General features: G+C 37.2%; 1 protein-coding gene across 2 annotated transcripts; it reads right to left on the bottom strand.

Moving 5' to 3' along the window:
• Positions 1 to 498: 498 nt before the first annotated feature.
• RB195_003942 (uncharacterized protein) lies at positions 499 to 4,837 on the bottom strand (the record flags this gene model as incomplete). 2 transcript variants are annotated; one of them, XM_064201830.1, is made up of 15 exons in its annotated part: positions 499 to 591; positions 966 to 1,075; positions 1,155 to 1,274; positions 1,402 to 1,501; positions 1,625 to 1,741; positions 1,812 to 1,932; positions 1,990 to 2,115; positions 2,503 to 2,609; positions 2,703 to 2,753; positions 2,829 to 2,954; positions 3,015 to 3,154; positions 3,772 to 3,877; positions 3,933 to 4,077; positions 4,141 to 4,262; positions 4,739 to 4,837. In XM_064201830.1, the coding sequence occupies 15 exons, from the start codon at positions 4,835 to 4,837 to the stop codon at positions 499 to 501; spliced, it is 1,683 nt and encodes a 560-aa protein (XP_064057710.1). The 2 variants fall into 2 exon arrangements, with proteins under 2 accessions (XP_064057710.1, XP_064057711.1); XM_064201829.1 differs by lacking the exon at positions 499 to 591 and adding an exon at positions 738 to 752.
• Between the last annotated feature and the right edge of the window lie 16,646 nt (positions 4,838 to 21,483).

Raw genomic sequence — 21,483 nt, 5'->3', positions numbered from 1 at the left:
GTAGGAGTACGAAAAATCATGTGAAAACATTCATTTCTGAAATATACAAATTACAAACAATGATACATAACACAATAAAAACTACCACCACACAGTTACCCGTATTAAAAGATATTACGTCAATTCTAGCACACTTAAGTATATTCCAATACGAACTGATGAGGAAAAAAATGTTGACAGTGAAGTCGGCCTCCGAAAGTGGATATGAGGCGAATCGATATTTCAAAACCAGATCAACCGAATGAGACTTTCGTAGTCGGCACTTACAACGACTATAAGTATGAAATACTAAAGACCCTTAAAACACCATGATTTCGGGGAAAAGACAACAATACCAAGACGAACAGAATCCAGATGGGCACAAATGGAAAAAATTTAAACAATAGTTAAACGTGGATATTGGCATCTATTAGTGAAGGATTTCTGTTTGCAACAGTATGAAGTATTTAATGAAATAATGAGGAACTGTAACAAATAACAACACAAATATTGGTTTCATTATGAAACAATTTCACGGAGGGAACAGTTCGACATTAACACCTGCTTCAGCTCTTCATCAACACAGGACAGAATGGAGACAATCTGGCGCACCTACAAAACTCTATTTATTCATGAACTCTATTTATGAAATTAAATACTGACTATGAAGTGAGTGAGCATTAGTACTAAAGAGCGTTATATGGATAATGACGTTTAATTTTTTTCGCTTTCAGTACAGTTATGTTCCACAGTAAACTTCACCCATTGCTTTCCTAAAGTAAAAGGATGGTAAAACAAAAAGTTTCGTAAAAGAATTATGGGACGTAGAAACGTGCAACTGCTGAAAATAAAAGTGCTAATAATTGGTAGTATTACAACGAAACGGTAATTCTCACTGGGAAAAATAATTTAGAAAAAAAAGAAAGAAAAAACTGTCCTGTATGCAACTCCACCTCTTCAGAACACCCACAAAAAACAGGACTCACCAACTGATGGCGTTTTTCACTAGCCTCCTCTAATTCAATTATCCGTTGTCGAACTCTCAATACCAAATCCACTATTTCAACGTGATGTTTGGTTGCCAAAACTTTTGAACCTAAAAAAAATACACTATCTTGCAATACAACCTATACAATGTACGCCGAAAGTCTCATCCTTGCATAAATATAAATTACCAAGGTCTGCTGAACATAATGCCTCCACGTACTGCGCCTTGAGTTGCGCGCTTACATCTCGACTACGATTCGCCAACCATCCAGCGAAATTCGCACTGCCAACAAAACGGCGGTACAACCCTAAACGTGGAGATTCATTCGCAGCAGGAGATAAAGAAGTGGATTTGCAAGTAAACAGAAAGATGAAAATTTGAAAAATAAGCATCTAAAACATGATTTTGTAGCAAGTAAAACACTTCTTCCTTACCTGGCCAGTCTCCTTTCACTCCACAAGTTAACGATGGGCCAGAACCATCAATTGTTAATAAGAAATCATCAATAGAAAATGGTCGCGCACTAGGTATAGCCTAAAACAGGCAGCAACGTAAGGAAAAGATGACAACTCTATTGCTCTCTAACAAACTGTCAAGCAGAAGCTCTTTTGTACATATGTTATATTCATGGAAGAGAAAGATGTGGTTGTGGCTCACCTTGAAAGGCGACATTTCTTTCCGAAGCGGCATAAGAGATGACAAATACCGTTCCAACGGAATCATGAAACTTTGCGTCAACTCGAGAAAATGTCTTCGTAATATGTTGCATTGAACCTAAACTATACAATAATTTCCACATTCAAACACAAGGCAGATAGAGAAAAAACTACCAAATAAGACAAACCTCTGAAGGTCGATCACCCTTCAGCAACTTCTTAGCGACGCTTTTATCCTTATTCAAATAAGCTTTGTATTGAGTGTATATGCCAGGCTTCGTATCAAGAGTTCGGCCATCCCAGTTCTTCCTGAACGTCACCAGTTTTAGAGTAGGTTTCAGATTTACACCAACACAGGATACCAACCTTGTCTTTTCTTGACGTTCCGGTGTTTCGGTGCCTTCAACTTTATCGCCAACCTTTAGAATATGCGGCCAATGGTCGAGCGCTTTGATAAAGAATGGATTCGTCACACCTAATATTACTCGTGGCCTGCAAATACTTTTTAATGTCATATAAAAAGAAAATCCTTAGAAGGGAAAGCTCCTAAAACCTCCAAAGATTCAAGAAAACGCGAACTTGATTAACTATTAGAATAGGGGGAAAGGTAAGACGAGAGAAAAACAAAAGATAAGCTGAGATTAAGGGTAGTAGGAAGTAGTATCAAATGAATAACATTATCTGAGCTTCAATTCAACTGTTTTTTTTTTAGTTCATTACGTGAAAAATACTGGACACGTCTACTATATAGTTGAAAGTAGTTCTTCGACAACGATTAAAAGCAATCTAATTGGATATTCAACCAAAAGACGTAACGCAAACAAGGAAACAAAGAGGAGAACAAGGAAACGAAAGGGACAAATGTAATGAACCACTAACGGTGTTCGACTTCTGGAAGAGTATTCCTTGAATTCGGAGTCATGAATGGTAAAAAAAGGGCGGTAATCGTTATGATATCGTAGTGGCGCAATGAGTGAGACCAAAGCCTAAATACAATTACTTGAGCGAATAAATTTAATTAGATTCCTGTGACTGAGCAGGAGATAAAATCAACTAAATCTATAGAAAAATAAATTCACCTGCACAATTGACGAACAACGCTGAGGTGTGTTGGCCATTACGAGTAGTGGCTGAATGAAAAAAACGAAGATAAGGATCTCTTAATTTAAAAGAATCTAACGTAAACAACATGAAAGTCAACTTACCTCACCGATCAGAACCAATTCCCATAGCAATTGTAGCTGGTTGATAACAGTATGCAGAGCTTTGTACATATCGACCTGATGGACGGACGATATTAACACTGTATCCATGTTGCTACCATTGATGTCCTGTATTTCCATACGATTTATCAAGGATTAAAACAAATGAAAACACCAGTGATAACCAACTTTTAAAGGAGGCATCATGCGAAAGTCTATGGGTAAGTCAGCTTGACAGGGGATTCGAATCCGTAAAAGGGAGCCCAGCAACGGTAATGAAAGCGGTTCTCCAGCGCATGGCGACGGCCACTGGTCCATGTCATGACATGCTAAAGAGGAAGTTGACACCACGCAGAAATCGTACATTGAATCAATTGCTGGTAAGGATGTGAAAAGAAAAAATAGCTACTTAAAAAAGGAAATAAGTGCTATTCAAACTCCATTTGCTACTTTGAGATGAGAAAGAAATCATTGGATTTGAAAGGTTTTCTTTTTTTACCAGAAGAAAAAAGTTTAGAAGAGACAGGGAAAGATGTAGTTGGGGCGCCTTTATTTCCTGAATAACTCACTCTTTTCTTCTAGTAACTTTAGTTCACATTTCATAGATTCCCTAAGACTAATGCTTAGACCTTAGGGCCCCGATTTTTCTTTATGTCATAGTTTGATGTCAATATTGGTCTGAACATCAGCATAAATTCTCTAAACTTATCGGCACTAAGCTTTAGAGAGAAAAAAAAAACATCCTGACATCTTAGTATGATCTGCTCTAGTGTTCTACTCCACAAACTGCTCAAAAAATACTTGACAGCTAGGAGTAATTAAGAAATGAAACATTAGATGAAAGAATAAAAATAATGACTGGCGAATAAGTAATAGTGAATAAGTTACATCACGAAATCAAAGAAATTATTATCTCATAGAGTTTATGTGCAAAAAGAGAACCAACCTGCTTCAATGGCAGGCTCGCCATTCTCAAAAAACTGCAGTGCTATCCGTTCGATGACTACAGAGAAGAGATTGAAGAATGGAAGTATGGTGATTAACACTAAGCTCTAGAAAGTAAAGCATAATTTAAAAAATACTCACAGGTGATACACCAAAACTCACCTTCTGGTAATAACCTCGTTGGATCGACGAGTCTTTTTGCTGACGGAAATGGACAAAACCATACAGGTAACTGGGATCAAATGATGCGGAATGGGAAGAACGTTCTAATAGAGTTCGTTGCGAGGAAGTTATTTCCGTTATGCTCCTGACAATTACAGAATACAGTGCAATAACATTTCACATAATTTTAAAGATGAAATGAGTATACCTTCGTATCCGAAAATGAAAGTTTGTGTCTTTAGTGTTACCGCTATTTGAGTCAGGAAATGCCAGATAGCAGATATTTGTCTTCTCTTGAGTACTCAGTACAGCATCCCCAGGATAGATAACCTAAATTTTTAAATTATTTCAAAATAAACAATCACACAATAACAGCAAAACACAAGGAATTTTGTCAAGAAGGAACCCAGGCAAATTTTGTCGTCGTTAATACGAAAAAGTAAACAATACTAATAAGTTGATTCCAGTGATCCGCACAAAATCAGTTTAATCAATAAAACACTAGAGCAGTGCTCAGTAAGAAAAAATAACTTGCAATTCTTATCAGAAATGTAAATAACACTACTTCACACAGTCGAAATGAACATACAATTTGAAAAAAATATATATATTGCCCATGTTCGACTGTCCTTGAATTTTGACATGGTGAATATGTAGCTTTTTATCGATTTGACTGAGCTGAGTCCAAGATTGGTATTTATATTTATTGATAGCTAATGTTTCGGCGAATCGAATGATTTCCGTTTAAAAAAAGTAGCATGGAAATCAGGAATTGAAATAAAGGTAAAGCAAACGATCTACAATACCTCAAGAGCTTGTCCCAATTCCAAATCGAAGGTGACAACGCAAATGGAGTGTACCCAATCGTTAAATCGTTCCCATGGCGGCCAGTCATTCCCTGACATCGTCAGGTCACTGCAACCCCGTCCTGAAAAATAACTATCGTATACCACAAACACGGGTTTTAAAACGATTGGAACGCGCTAGAAGCAGGGCGAAGTTTAAGACACATGAAGGGTAAACAATGTAACGTCACGAAGAGATATTTGAGACATGTACAGCAAAAAACGAGACAAATCCCAAGCCAATAGAATCTGAATTTGTGCTCATATAATACATAGAAATGTTCGAGTACTACATGGAGACTAATACGAAAGAAAACGACGAGTGCATACGAGAAACGAGCGATAACAATAAACAATTTGCTTTGGAGGATAGTGACGAATGAGAAACGGAAATAAACATGAGGATAGTGTAATACTCTGACGCAACAAACGAGTAACGGCAAGAAGAGATATAAGTCTACAGCGAAGTTACAAGTTAATCAAATCAATCAAATTTCTCCACCAACGTCTTTTTTCATCAAGAAATGAATTCATCACTAGTTGTGCGAGATAAATTCGTTTTGCACTAATATAGTAATGAAAAGTTGTTCCATGCGCGACACAGACGTTAAACATGTTTTTCCACACATCAGTACGGAATCAGCATGGAAGGAATACATAATTGTGTGTGTTCCTTCCATACTGATTCCGTACTTATGTGTAATTCTAATTAATAATTCTTGTGTTAATGAAAAACGATTGCGTAGACACATTATTCTCCACATTATTAAAGTATTCTCCTATTGTTTCTATTCCATTGTTTAACTGACAAATAATAAAGGGAGAAAAAAAAACTGATCAAAAACAAATACGTCAGATATAGTTGTTGCTATAATTCACTACTTGTAGTATAATATTGAAATCCGTACTTTTTACTTTCCCAGTATTATGGAAGAACAGTCGAATGTGTTCGAAAGTGACTATGAAGTCGACCATCGACTAGAGTAGGACAGAGAGAAAACAAAGTATGTGTCAGGGAGAGAAAAAACGTAAAACAGACCACATACATTCCGCCCACCTTGATTGAAAACGTTCAATGCTGGCTATATGTCTGCACTTTCACAGATTTATTGTGCAAATTCCCATAAACTTTAAGAAAAAATGGAAGTGAAACTGTAGGCTCACGTATTCTGCAGAGCTCCGTGGGAAAACGATAAAGAACTCTTCCGAATCGTTTTCTTCGTCGCTAAATAAGGAGGTCAGTCGTAACCGAAGAGGTCATCGTCAAAATAAGTTATGCTATTGAATGTGAATAGACTTGTGATGGGATATTAGAATATCTCCGGTCTAACGAAAAATCACGATGCTCTAAAGGGCTTTTTCGTCACGACAGGGAAATCCCAATATCCCATCTGGATGGATAATCTCGGTAATATATCACATTCCTCCGTTGCGAACTGGAAATAAAACATCTAAAATTAATTCCCAAAGGAACATCTGTGACGTTTTTTCTGTTTCCGGAAACTACTTCACTTTTCGTTTGCAAATAGAAAAGATTGGTCAAGTTGCAAGTCATTAAGTTTATATGTTATTACAACTGCATCATCAAACCACATGATAGTCACATGACGCCTCAAATGAATATCCTTATGTATTTTTTTTTTGAGAATTACTTTGAATTTATTCGTATGAGAATGACGAGGGAGGACGATGTCTAATGCAAAAATCCCCATACTCATATAAGTGTGGAGGCCTTTACGCCAGACAGAAGTAATTCGATGTCGTTAACAATTCTCTGGTTACATCCGCTGAGTCGCCTGGGATGGCGTGTGAAATGAAGGATGACACAGAATTAGCATGTAGGAAAAAAAACCGGAAGAAAAAAGTTCAGACGCATTCCAGACAAATTAGGAATGCGGATGGAGTGCGGAGAAGCGCAGCGAAGCTGACGGGCTGAGACTTAAGGAGGATGGGATGTTCTGATGTAGCAGTTCGGCAAATTTAGTTATTTTAATTAATCATAGAAGAGAGATTCTAAGTCTACATTGTTGAGCAGAAGCAAAAATAGGTAGAAACGATGCAATGGTAGTTGGAGTTGGATAATACAATTCTGTCGATTTTTTTTTAAAGGAAATTATTGATCCGTTTGGAACCATCTCTGCAGATATTTCACAAGCTGAGGATGAATAAGGAATCCACTTAGCATATAAATCAAATAGATGCATCTTTTTCAAATAAAAAAGAACGCAGTCAGTCAAAACTGCTTCGCCCGGCTATCCAAAGCATTTGTTTAATTAATTTAAGTTCAGATTTTAATTTTACAACAAGTTAGTGCTTTATTCGTATTCCAAATTATCCAGGAGTGGTCCCCCGAACTCAAAATCGGGTTCCGGGTACTACACCTCCGTACCTTACCCCCGCACGGAGAAACCACTATAACCATTTGCGTTGCGGTAATATGAGCTCAGTAATGGGAAGAGATTGATTCTGGCTTAAGTGTTAAGCGTAATGAAACTACGTAGAAACTATTCAACAGCTCATAACTAAAATTAAATGTAATCTATATTATATACTTTATTACAATCACGCCAAAACGAAAAAATATCGATCAATGACTAGCAATAAACCTAAGTTGCGGTGATGCATTTGCTATTTTGTTGCGTCCGAAAGTACTGAAACCTGTCTCGCTCGACTCTCTGGAATAGTCACGGGAACAGGAAAGTTTTAAAAGTGATTCGAAAAAAAAAACACTGCATCATTTCGTGGAGAAAAACTTCTAACTGAATTTTAAGCGAAAAAAAAAACTAAGTGCAAAACTTTATGTACTCAAAGTGCATGTATCCATATGCATGATGTGACGCTGATATCAACGCACGGAGAAGTTCCCTCGCCTCGGAAAAATTCACTCAAGGACGAACTAACCTAAATACTCAAATTCAATTTTTACCCGACGGAAACGATTAAAAAAGTGGTTCTGTTCATCAACAACTAACAACATTCGCTGAATCGTGGATCGCAGGAGGAAAACGAAATCGAAAACTACTTACATGGACCGCAATCGCTGAACCTCTCACACGCACCCGAACGAGGTCTGCTATTGATCGACGACACATTCATGCGTACCAACGTCATTATGTGGAAATTAAAATAAGGAAATTAAACAAAAATGCAAGATAGATATCAGAAAGTATTTTAATTGGAAATAACTCGCGAAAAAAAAAAAACTGAAGTAATCACGATACCATATAAATGGAATTCCCTCTAATCGGTTTCTTTCGATGAAATTCAGTTTACGGACGATAGACGGGTGGAAAGGAGTGGCGGTCAAAAAGAATATTGACAAAATTGAGAAAGCCTCCACTAGGTCTTGTTTGCAGTGAAATCTAGTCGATACGAAAAGCATAAACAAATAAACAGGCCACTACCTCCTTTCTTCCCGATTTTTTCTTTTTTGGCTCATTAAAATTATGTTCATCACAATAAGAACATATGAGAGGAGTAATATCTGCTAATGCCTTGAAAAAATATCAAGCAGAGCTACCACTGAGCTCATTTGAGCAATTATGAGTTACGACCTGGATCATTCTCAAGATCTTTTCCCATTATAACTCATAATTCTCTGTCGTTTATAACTTTTTTCTAGCTAACTCCAATTTCTTCCCGCTCTCTCTCTCTTGCCTTCCTTTCTCTTTGCTTGCGGTAATAATGATGGAATATGTGGCGAAGTGAATGGGACATTCAGAAATAGCAAATAGACCGGAATGAAAATCCGATAAGAAAAAAAAAGTCGAGAAAACACTGTTCTAAGCAAAACTAGAACATGAAAAATGAAAAATAAAGTGGCCGTAAAAGGAATAGATCTAAAAAGACATTTGTTCCATTGATTTACAATGGCTTATCAAACAAAAAAAAAGAAGAGAAAAATGAAATTGCAGAACACATCTACCTCTTTCGATGATTGTTTGCTTTGCATGTGCTCTTCGCTCGATCAAAAACATTTAGAATAGATTCTTTTCTGGAGGAATTCATACAGTACTAAACTGCTATTCATCTGGTGAGAGTTTTTGAGATCTAATGGTAATATAATGTAGCGGACTGATGACAGCGGAATTCCACAATAAGAACAACATCGGAAAATTCCACCTGTGCTTAGTTCCACGAACGCGTCGCGGTTCCGAGGCTAGAGCACCTAATTGGTTGCAGAAGAAGTTAATAGCCAGGAAATGAATGATATGACTTCAACAGCTGCGCTCATTTGTCCCGCAGCGCAGAAAGCAAATGGGACCTACTTCGGAATGTACCCCAAAGCTGGAGAAATCATTTTCGTTATGCAGAAAATGCTGATAAAAGTTACCTGCCGTTACAGTAAAATAGTGGAAATCGTCAAAAGTCATTTTACGGTCGTCCACAGCCAGAAAACACTTTCATTCCAAAATAGACGGAGTCGTTAGTGCTACAAAATTAATTGTACGCCTTCAACAGCTGTGTTCTTCACTTCCAAAGCGACCTATGGTTTGTTATCTGCACTGTAACAACTATGTGATAACAACACATTCCTTTTTCTTCAAGAAAGCTTCTGTGATAGCAGTAACATGACAATGAAATGACGCAAAGGAAAAAGATAGGCCTGCTATCCGGAAGGAATTTGCAAACTCTCACATTATCATTACACGAAACAAATCTTCTACTCACATACATAATTCCTTGTTTTCTTCGTTGAAGTGAAACATATATGAAGGATCTTTCTGGAGAAAAATCAGATGGAGTTTCAAAATTGGTAGAACTGTTTTTTGTTAACTGATTATATAAAAAAGAATAACGCTTCTCATCAGCTGAAAGTGGACGTACTAATATCATAATTGAAATATGGATATAAAAACGATTCAAACGTAAGAAGATAGCGGAAAAAGAGTGAGATCACCAAAAAAAGAGAGAGAAAGAAAAGAGGATTAGAAGCGGAAAAGTGCAACAAAAATGAATATAGCAGGACGCGGTAGCAAGACAAAAAACGGAAGACATGCACACAAAAAGTCGTTCGAAAAGAAAAACCGAAAAAAAAACCGGAAAAAAATAAACTAAAGAAATGGAAGGCAGCAACTTCCTTCTACAATGTTTTGAAGGTGATATTATAATAATGACCGGAACGGTGATTATGAACAGCTCAGAAGAAAATCAAACAAGCAAACAAGAAAAAAAAAAAGAAATGTAATGAAGAAAAAGAAAAGCAAACGTCTCTAAGCGTCGATGTCTGCTAATCTCTGGAAAATTGATTGTGGTGAGTGAGTGAGTGGCGCATTTAATGGACAGCACATATCACTTCCACTTAACAATGAAACAGTGTGTTGATAAGGGAACGTTGCCGGGATGCGGCCAACGTCAGATGCATGTAACACTACGGGACTGTTTCCCTCGATTTCTTTTTTTTTTTCGAAAGTATTCCTAGAAAGGAAAGCCGGTTTCTCATCACGATACATGTTCATGTCGAACGATTCGGCTGACATGCTATTTGCATCGATGCAGAATAACAATCGTTTTTTTGTTCAGCCTTTCCCACTTTAAACAATTTTAAAACTTGTCGTAATTGCCTTCATTTTCTTTTTTTTATTTTAACAGCCACGACATCTGTGCAGAAATGAAGAGTGAAAATTCCTCGGAGCGAATTGCTATGAAAATGTTCTCGACTAGCAAACTCGGAGAACAATTAGGCGCCGGAACCTAGCACCTTGCGCGTACAACGACCATGCAAGTACGATTTGAGTAACACACAATGCAGAAACTGCGCACCTAGCGGAGAGAGTGCAAATGAATTCCCGCGGGCGCGTCGCGGTTGCCCGCACGAACATAAATCCCGTCGACCATAGGCGGTTGGAACTATGTTTCTTTTTCAAAAGAATATTTTATTCCCCATATCTTAGTACTCCATCGCATCTTTTTTACGAATTTACGATCTCTTCCAGTGAAAGAGGAACACAAACGAGTCAAAAAGTCAGGATTAACGATGCGTTCACATTTTACATGCTCCTTCCTATGCGAAACGTTTAGTGTTTACGAACTCAACCAGATTGATTGTACTTTAAATACACTCAGCCAACCTGTTAACTCTTTTTTATACTGCAGCGGAGCTGATTTCCCGCAATGAATAGATTGTTTCGAAGTTAGTTGCGAAGGTAACTGCAGAAACAATTTCAGGTTTATTACAATGGGATGACTTGGAAATTGAATGCATTATTCAGACCCACACAGGAGTTTACTAGGAAGTTTTTTCCTCTTATGAATCACACAAAAGCGGATTGCTCAAATTGATAAAAAAAAATTTAGTGGATAGGACTGACAAAAAAAAAAGAAGAAGACTGTAGTTTTCAAACATACCTAATCGTTGAAAAGTATGATTTTTATACTATTCAAAATTTACTTTCTTAACAATGCAGTCTTTTTGAAGAAAACAAATAGAGATCTGAACAAAAGCAGTAAGCCGAATTTCTTTTTAAAACTAACCGGTTTAGATGTCTAAAAGAAGCCAAAGATAGCTGAAAGGGTTGGGTGGAAAAAAAAACTATAATATAGTATATAATATACAATAAGACTACCATATATAACGTATAATAAAAAGAATAATAAAAAGATCCATAAAAGTTGAACGTGTAATACCCCGTGCGAATGAAAAGAGCAGGACAGCAGGACAGGAACAGCTGCGTAGGCGAAACGCATGTAGCAGACACTCGGGAATTCCTCCATGTCATGTTGGGCACCGTTTCAATAACGATTTAGTTTCCAACACGGTTTCTGGCAAAACAGTGGCTGTGAACATTCACACGCCGGAACTTCCGATTAGTTAAAGGCATCACTCCACGAATCTGAGGTGGTACGGATTTCAGGTGGTGTATTCGTATACGGGATGGGAGACTATGGAGAGGGGGTGATTCCGTCCATTTCTTCCTAATTGCCAAAAAAAAAAACGGCCCGAAAGATACGGCTTTAGGCGTTTTGGCGCACTATTTTCTACAACGAGTTCGATTGTTTTTTTTTCGTTTTTTTTTTTACGACAATTACGAAGAAATGGACCGAATCACCCTCTTCCCCACAATCTACGACCCATACAGGCATAATCCACCTAAAACCCGCACCACCCCAGATTCGTGGGGTGATGCCTTTAAGGTGGAACGTGATTAAACTGCAAGGTGACTTAATCTTATTTATTTAAAAACACAAGTAGGCAAAGATGTGGCAACCGGAACCGGTGCTCGGGCCCCCTTCACGTTCAGACGGTTGGCGAAGGGATTTTCATCACCTGAGCTGCACACTCATAAGCTAGACCAATTCACTTGAGGTGGGCCCGGCTTCTCCCTATCGCATTTTCGGTCGTAAAGAGGTTTTCTGTCCTTTTCACTGTTTTCTCCAAGAAACAACACCATAAAAAGGACACCACAAAAAACATAACTATCGCACCTGTGCACGTAGATGTGCCATTAAACAGAAATAAGAAGGAATAAAGCTCACTAAAATTTCGCTCAAGTTTTAAAAAACAAGTAAATTGAGGTCGAACGTCGAACAATTTCATATCCTTTGGTGTTGCCAGAAAAAAAGAAGAAAAGAAATTTCTTTGCATTAGATCTTAGTTTCATCGAGAAGCTAAACGAGGAGGAACTCCGCACTTGCTGCTAAAAATATGGTGTACTTAGGTGAGCCGAAAATAAATTGTACATTTTTTTTATTAGGAACTGCTAAGCAATCAAAGGATAACTTTTTTGTTATCGTTTCTTTTTTGTTTTCATTCTTCTTTTTGTAACATGCGTTATCTGAAAAATCACTGCATCATTCCAGAGATGCATCGATATTTCTTTCTGCTTTGTTATTGTTGTTATTATCGAACACTTTTATCTTCTAAGAGCCAACGATAAAGAAATTCCAATAAGATACCAACTTTGTATAGATCTTTGATGAAGTTTTGATGAAAACTGAAGAATTTCCTATTGTGTTTGACTTCCTCTAATACCCCTCACCTCTCTCTCTCTCTCCCTCTGGACCTCATCAGGCTAATGCTATAAAACTGCGAAAAAGCACAACAAAACTGCTTTTCTTTGCTTCCACGAGTGCAAAGACGTATTTTATCGAATAATTTCATCTATAATCCACATCGTGCGGTTTCGATTAGTCTAAGAGTATAGAGGATTGCTTTCATTGGAGAAAATGAAATCCCGGTTGCATTTGAGGCTTCCTGGTTACTGGATTTGTAATATGAGTTTCCTGTTTTCATCGTAATTGCAAACAAAGTCCTTAATCCTACCTGTTGTTTAGTACGAGCAACCAATTTCCAACCGAAATTTCCCTCGAACTGCTTTCCCTGGTTTTAATCCCTTGGTTCTAATTAACAGAAATAACAAACACGAGAGCAAAAGCGGAGAAGGAATAATAGATATCGATTGAAATCTGTACAAAATCGTAACGATAGAACAATAACAGCGCAATTGCGGTTAGAAGAAGATGAACATTGAACTCTTATTATGGCTGTCGTCTCCTCGATTCGACTATATGGTAGGTCCAGAAAAAGCGATGAGTTCTCTCAATGTTTCTGCTGCCAGACAGAGACGGAACAAGCAAAAAAAAGGAGTTGCACAGAAACATCCACACGCAAGCGAGCAAAAAACACACTGAAATGAACCCCATTGGTCGTTAGAGCGAGATTTGAATTGTCTCGACTTGAAGGGAATTGAACAACGAAAGGAAAGAAGAAGCGAAAAAAAATCAATAGGTGGAGAGGGAAATGGGAACAAATTAGACTGTGCACTTTTCATTGAACAAAACTTGTTTTGTATAGTTTCTACCGTAATAGGATGGACAACATATGATAGTGTATGTAATAAAAGTGCATGGCTCAGACAACTTTAACTCAGATTTAAATAAATAATAAATCTAAATCATAACTAAATCACAAGTTTACTACAGAATTCCCCTTACTTACTCCGTAATCACTTAAGGGAATCGTGGTTGTCAACTACAAGCTATCGAGCATCCAGATCAGTTCAATTATTTAATTAATTTATTATTATTATTAATAATAGTTAATAGCTAGTCGATAAATAGAGAATGAAAGGATAAAGTGTCTTGCGTTAATCAATCCGCTTGGGATGCGCCACCGCGTTCACGTCACTCCAAAATCGTTTGAGGTTAACGAACGTGTAACTGGGATACACAGTGACTTGGGTGGGCTAGCCGATGTGTCTAGTAAGTGTTTTTATCCTCCCAGACAACTGTGGTACCAATTTATCGACCACGGAGAGATGAAAGGCTTAGTTGGCACTAGGGCGGAGTCAATGCATATGCATAATAAATAAAATTAATTAAATAAATAATAAATCTAAATCACAACTAAATCACAAGTTTACTACAAACCTCCCCTTACTCCGTAATCACTTTAGGGAATCGTGATTGTGACGTAAAATATGTAAAAAAAAAAACTTCAAACACATTCGTCACATCTTAATTGTTTCCTATCCACCATCACAAAATAATGAGTTCGCGAACGACGAAAAAAAAAAACATATGCATTGGAAGATTACATAAAAGTGACCGCACATCACTAAAAACACATTTCGTACGGGCTAAACATCAATTCGCAACACACATTCGTCAAATAATTTCAAAAAAGTGCAACCGTTTGGTAGAAACTCATTCCTTTCTTTTTTCCCTTGTTTTTCCACTTTCTACGAAATTTGAGAGGAGTGCCAGGAATTGACGCACTCGTGCTAACTTCGAAAACTACTATAAAACAACAATAATGTACAAGCAAACATGGGAACTCTGTCGGTACCTAGTCGAGTCGAAAATGAACTGGATCCCGAAGCAAATTCGCAAGTGGTCGCACTCGAAGCAGCGCAGTGAATCTATCGGTTGCAATCGAGGCGGGACCTTCGCTTGTTGCAATCGGACTGTAGAGATGAGTAAGGTCCCACCACGTCAATCATAACCGTTAGCTCCACTGCGTCACTCTGAGCTCAGCCGCTTCGATGCGACTGTGCGTACTAATACGTGCGTAATCACGTACACAAAATACGTACGAAGACGTGTTAGAACATCCATGTGCATATCGCATATCTGGCGATTCCTTTTAGCTGGATGACGCTAGGAGCGAAGACTCTAATTAATTACTCTCACCCACAACAACGAGGTTCACCATATAGAGGCGAGGGAAGCGAGGCTGAAAAGAAATGCTTTCGCGACCGATAAGAGCATGTGGACCGCACGCAACTAATGAGCAAAATCAACGGTGAACCGAAAAAAATCGAAGAAAAAATACCAAGAAGTACCGAGAGAATTTAACACGTCAACGCTACACAGAATTGCTATTTTGGATTATTAAAATAATTAAAATGAGTGAAGTGAGTCGTTAAAAAAATTAAAGAAAAAACTAGAAAATTTATTGGGAATTATTTCGAGCAGCATTGCTACCAACCACGACCTCACTTCATCCCTTGTTTTTCAGCTACGTATTTATGATCACCTAAAAATTTCCAGCTGTTTCAGTTTCGATTTTTTCATGAATTAGTGTATCAGAGAACAAAACGGCGTACTTGAAAAATAAATCTAGTTTACTTTTTTTTTCAGAGTAAGGAATCGCAAATTATGAGTTAGTATGAGGTAGGACCGTAAAAAGAATGTTTTCGGTTCAACTCCTAAGTCCATTAAAATCAAAAAATATTGTAATTAAAAATTATAGGACAGAAATTTAAAAAAAATACGGTGCAAATACATAATGGTAAGTAGTAATAATTATAATAAACAATACAAAAAATGTAAATTGAAATATAAATCAAACATTATAGCTAATAATTTACATATTGCATTATTTTGTGTAGTAAATATATATGGTGTAAGCATATTTTTATTAGTTTTTATAATATTTTCGACTCTTTGTGCGTACATTTGCAATGCCACTTAATGCAACTCATTGAAAATTAGAATTAAAAGTATTTAAACGCATTTCTTCCGTTGTAAACTTCCAAGAATACACTAAGCTTAAGGAGACTTGCTCTTTAGCTTTAATTCACACATTTATATCTTTTACGTTAAGTAGTACACTTTGATATTTGGCTTAGAAGAAGGGGTTGTTAGTCGACTAGCGGTATTTCCGATGACTTATTCATAATGATTGTTCTGTCTGCTGAATGCTAATTATTCATAAAAAAACGTCGATGTTAATTATTATTGATTAATACTAGGTATTACTATTAACGAATTATTACAGTGGGTGATGCAATAATTCGTTCATAGTAATACCTAGTATTCATCGATAGTAATTGAGTTATTCAATTTATCTCATAACGAAAAAAAGTGCACCGCTACGACTACGAAGTTTCGTGCACAAAGTATTTAATTTCGACTATAACTCTCGATACATTTACCCAAAAGAATAAAAGAAGAAAAAACCTCATTTTAAAGCGACTCTCACTCACTTAAACCACAAAAATAAACCTGTACGTACAAACAAAAAGGATTCGCGGAAAAAAGAGAAAGAAATCTCGATGAAATGGCAAGTTCATGTTTTTCTCGCCTTTTTGTACCTAGGAAAACTAGTTCATTGGCCTTGGTAATAAGAAAAAAGAAGAGAAGAGGTTCTCATTAAAATAACATAGTCTTTTTTTAAAGTGAAGACTCCAAGGAAACCATACGTGCGATAGTCGGGCCCGGTGCTCCGATCCCTTTCACTTTTGTATGGTTGGCGAAAGGATCCTCACCATTTAAGCTGCACCCCATGAGTTGAACCCCATCACCTGAGGAGGGTCCGGCTCCTCCCTATCGTACCTATGAAGGAAACCCAACATCTCCTGAAGGCAAAAACTTTCTCGCAGATATTCGAGAAGAATGGAAGGAGATATATACATTTAAATGTGAGAATATCACATTCTTAGCATTTTCCATTTCATCTCAGGCATGTCTATTAACGAAGCAAATCCATTCATTTCCCGCATTTCCGTTCTTTTAAGCAGGGTCGAGCGTTCGCCGAGATTTTCTCAACAGGGGGTCGTGGAGGGAGGGTAGAGGAGAAAAGGAGGATTTGAGTGAGGACGTGGAAGGAGGAGAGAAGAAGAAGAGGAAAGCGAGTCGATAGCCGCATATTATCTTGAGGAAAAAAAATTGAGAACAAAGCATATGTTCCGCAATGACGACAATAGAACCTCAAGAGTTCGATTCGTCACTGCGTTGAATTTTTTGAAGAAGAAAAACTTAGAACCGCATCTAGAAGGTTAATAACTTATTACTACATAGCTTTCAGCAATCCTTAAAATCCTAATTCTGTATAACATATATGTATATTTATAACAGTTAAGCAGCAAAAATGCTTAAATTATGTGAATATCGTTAGAAGATCTTTAAGAGCGACCGTTAATGGCGGTTGACTGACCTTCTCCGGAAATTATTTTACATGATCGAAATAGTGAAAGGATGGGAAATAGAAAACATCAGAGCTCGGAGGAAATCCTCAGAGACGTCTCAAAATTCACAATAAGAGCAACTTTAGTGATCTGAAGATGAATAGCACCCGAAAAAAACTAGATATCCATCAGAAAAGCATGTTGACGGATGTGAGCAATTTATCACTGACGCATACGAGGAGGATACAGGACCGGATTTCGCGTTTTGCACTAATTCATTCACAACAAGCTGTAAAACTAAACGGGAACAAATACTTGACGATAACACCAATTCGAAAATCTCTCCAATCGTTTTTTCGCATGAAAAAAAAAATGAAAAACATGCTAATCACAGACGGTTGATGTGGAAATTTAATGATCGAGGCAATAAAAACACAACATAAATACATGTTGTCGTTTTCGAGCGATGCTTTTCGCCGCCTGCGCTTCACAGGAGACGATTTTTTAGTTAACGATGGGCGGAGAACTTCGACGCAATCAATGAGGCTAGACATTATTTATTTAACTTAATTGGCAAGACTCGGCCACAAGTTATGCGACCACAGATCAAACGTGGTTAAAGCGAAAGTAATACTTCTCCCAAAAGGTCAATTCGCGTGGTTTGGACGGCTCTTTCCGTTTTTTGGCACGAGAAATATTTCTCAAACAGATTTGGTTTTCCGACCTCCCGCCTACCCAAAACAGGTTGAGGATGAAAGTGTTTGAGGATGAAGAGATTAGGTCCAACGTAGAATTAAATAACGATAAAAAATATTTTCGAAAACAGCCACGGAAATGGAGAGACAGAAATGAGTTATGCACAAATTCCGGAGTTTTCCAGGAGAGTTTGGATTTTTTACCAATTCCTTGCTTCTTGCTACTTCTCTTGGCCATACAGCGTTACTCGCTACTGAGAAAATTTCACTTAGAATGTAAATGCAGAGGAAATAGGCCAGAATAATAAAAATAAATGCAAAATTACAATCAAATAAAAAAAGAAATTAGAGAAGTAAAAATTACAAGTGAAAACGGTCCTAAAGAAAAGAAAATTAGAGAAAATAGGAGCGAAATATAAAAAAATACGCTAACGTCATTTCATTTGAAACAGTAAAATGATTTCTTCAAATCCTACGATTTTGTTCCTTTCTAAACTCCGTTACCAAACAAATTAACAACTCTCCGCTCTTTTCGAATAAACAGGCGTCTCCAGCTCAAAAGTGACATTAGTGAGTGTGGTCTAACTACAAAAATCCACGGATATATTTGTTTGATTCAAATTACTCCTGAAATTCATCTTGGAATTGAAATTCAAAGAAAAAGTCTCGTTCCGGCATCCCATAAAAGCCTCTGTGCCAAGAAATCCTCTTACAAAGTACAAATTATGTTAGATTGAGGCTAACATATGTACGACTGATCGATCCTATAGGAATAGCTCAAAATTCGAGAAAAAAATCCATTTTGAAGTCCATACTATGTAAAGATATATATCAGAAATACACGAATCTCTCACCACTATTTTCCACATCAAATTTGGACATTAATACTATTATTACGATTAATTTCTTCTGTTCTTCAACTATCACCTTTACTGAAGCATTTTTAAAGCAATCCTTATGCAATGTTCGACATGTTATCCGCCACAAAAAAGCCTGGGTTGGTTTTTTTGTGTTTTTTTTTGCCAGATTCCACTGACAATAAATTGGATTCCGAGATTTTTTTTTCCAATGTTCTGATTCAGACGAAGTGTGTGCGTGTTTTCTTCCGCTGCAGCGCTGGTGTATGTGAATAAATAAATAAAATATAAGGAAATGAATCTGCCCTCATGTTTAAAGAAAGTCCAGTAAACAGGCCTTTCCGTGAGTCATGTGGTCGTCATTTAATCGTCATAAATCAAATTTTCGATTACATTAAAATTGAAAAATAATAAAGACACCAAAATTATATCCGAACCGGTCGGATTGTTCTTTAAATCGGTGGCGCTCGCAATTAAACGGCGTAATGAATGTGCTCCACAAGGTCCAAGCTTCGATCTGTTCACGTGCCAGACTCGTTGTTAATTCGACAGAAAGAAAAAACAACAAGGGATGACAATAGAAAATGAAGCCGAAGAAAGAACTAAGCAAATGCTGTTTGGAACGAAAACAACACAGCAAATGGAGCAGTCACGGCTAGCTATACAATTCCGGTTTCGCGTCGAACTGCGCTGATCTGGAAGCATTTCAACGTACACACCGTGGCTTGTTTTAATCGAACACCCACAACGGCTAATCTTTCGTACGGGGATCCAGTTCTGGGGGATTTCAAAGCCGCTAGAAAGTATAAACAGTCTACGATGTCTTCTCTAGACGTTTGTTCCATTTCACAAGCATTACCGTCACGAGAACGGTAGATATGGACGATCCACTTTTGCATGGCCGCAAAGTAGTTGGAAATTTTTGTTTTGGACATCGATAAGCATGAAGAAATAAACAAATTATAAATAAACAAATAATAAACAACAGATAAAAGAACTTTCCTCGAGTCCTACTGCTTGTGACTAATAAAAAAACTCTCAGATTCAGTTTCTGAAGCGAAGGAGAGAGAACAGATAGTTTGGAATTCTCCCTATTACCTGGTTTTGATGCTTCAAATTATTCTGAAGTGCTCTACCATAATAAAAAACCTTCTAATATTAATATGCTCGAATCGATAGATTGAGAAGAAGATAACTTCATTCCCTGATTTGAATGATTAGAAGCAGCAAAATTCCGAAAAATCACTAAAAATCGAGTACGTCAGTTATTGATTCTGAGATTCAAAAAGCTTGAAAAAGCTGACTTTTTGAGAGAGAGGAAAAGCAAAGTTGATTTTCCAAGGGTGGTGGGTAAAACCGAAATTATCGTTGGGTCGATGCCTCCAGCGGATTTATTTATGAGACTCAAATACAGTAGTCAGTTGCTCAGATTAAAATGCAAGTAACAGCTGTAAGGCTAACGAGTTTCCAAATTCGCTCAATTTGTCGGTCGCTTGCGTCAATAGAAAATTTCACGTTATACATACATATTTGCGCCAATCTCTCTCATTCGATATGCAAAATTTTCGAGCAATTTTTCAAATTTTCTAATTGATGATTCACTTCTTTTATTTTGTTTACTTTATTTATTTTGCTCTGCTAGTACTGTTTTGAACCCATTCATCAGTATAGATGTTTGCTCCTCTGATTCTTGGATACGCCCCCGCACATCAAATGAGTATGTCTTGACCGTTCCCCGCAACAACTCAGATGCTTTCACTGCTTCACAAGATCTCTTTCTCCCCTGCTTCCTGTCCTTATTCTATTGCGCGCGAATAGCGGTCGCATGGGCAAACATAAGTCCCTGTACGCTACTGAGTTCTGCAAAAAGGTTACATCGAGATAAATTAAAAACAGATTATTAAATCCTCCTTTCTTAATCCTCCTTACGGTGCTGTCTCATAAAGAAGAGAACGAAAAAGAGGGAAATGCTCTTTACAACCATAGGAAGAAAGAATGAAGAGGAGATAGGTGTCAGGATAATCTTTTAACACATAATCATCAGGTTCTTTGCGTTTGTACACCTTCGAATTTGACTTTGGTATAAAATCGGAATCCATAAAATCTTTCCACTGTTCTTAGTTACTGTATTCACCGAAAAATGAGACAAGGAGCAAAGGCAACTGCTGCTGAATCTCACGATGGACATCAACACTGGGAAATTATTGGAAAATCTCTCAAAATAAGATTAATAAGAATAAAATTTAATGGTAGTTTCGAAAACTTTCTAAAAATCTATCAAACGTTCGATGCAGTTTAAAACTGTGGAGCTAGAATTGCTCTATTTGTGTGATCAAATCCCTAATTAACCTAATTTCAATTTTTCATATCAAAAAAGAGTATAACGTAGAGTATAGTTTACTCCATTTGAGATACCCATAACAGAATAAAACAACTGTGAGATTGGCAAGGATTAACAAGGATTTTCTCTTAACATCATTATTTTTTTCCTACGGTAACAAAGCGGATGAGATTAGTGAAATAGATCGTTTACGTCATAGAAAAGAAGCGAAATCTTTGAAAATAACATCTAAGAAGCAATCAGGCGAAACCCGCGAGGCGGTCACATCCAAGATAAACAATTCTCCATCAATGGAAAGCAATCCTTGCACAAAAATAAGGAAATGAATCTAAATTGAATCCACAAAAAAACCATGACTCACAGGTTTCCACCACCGTGTGGTGCAGGTGAGTCAGGGCATTTGTTGGTTGGTGAACTTTTATAGCACAAAAACGATGGAATATGAGCAATAGTTATTTATTTT

The sequence above is a fragment of the Necator americanus genome, chromosome IV, assembly GCF_031761385.1.
Source record: "Necator americanus strain Aroian chromosome IV, whole genome shotgun sequence".
Taxonomy (NCBI): Eukaryota; Metazoa; Nematoda; class Chromadorea; order Rhabditida; family Ancylostomatidae; genus Necator; species Necator americanus.
This window is presented reverse-complemented; position numbering and strand designations above follow the sequence as displayed.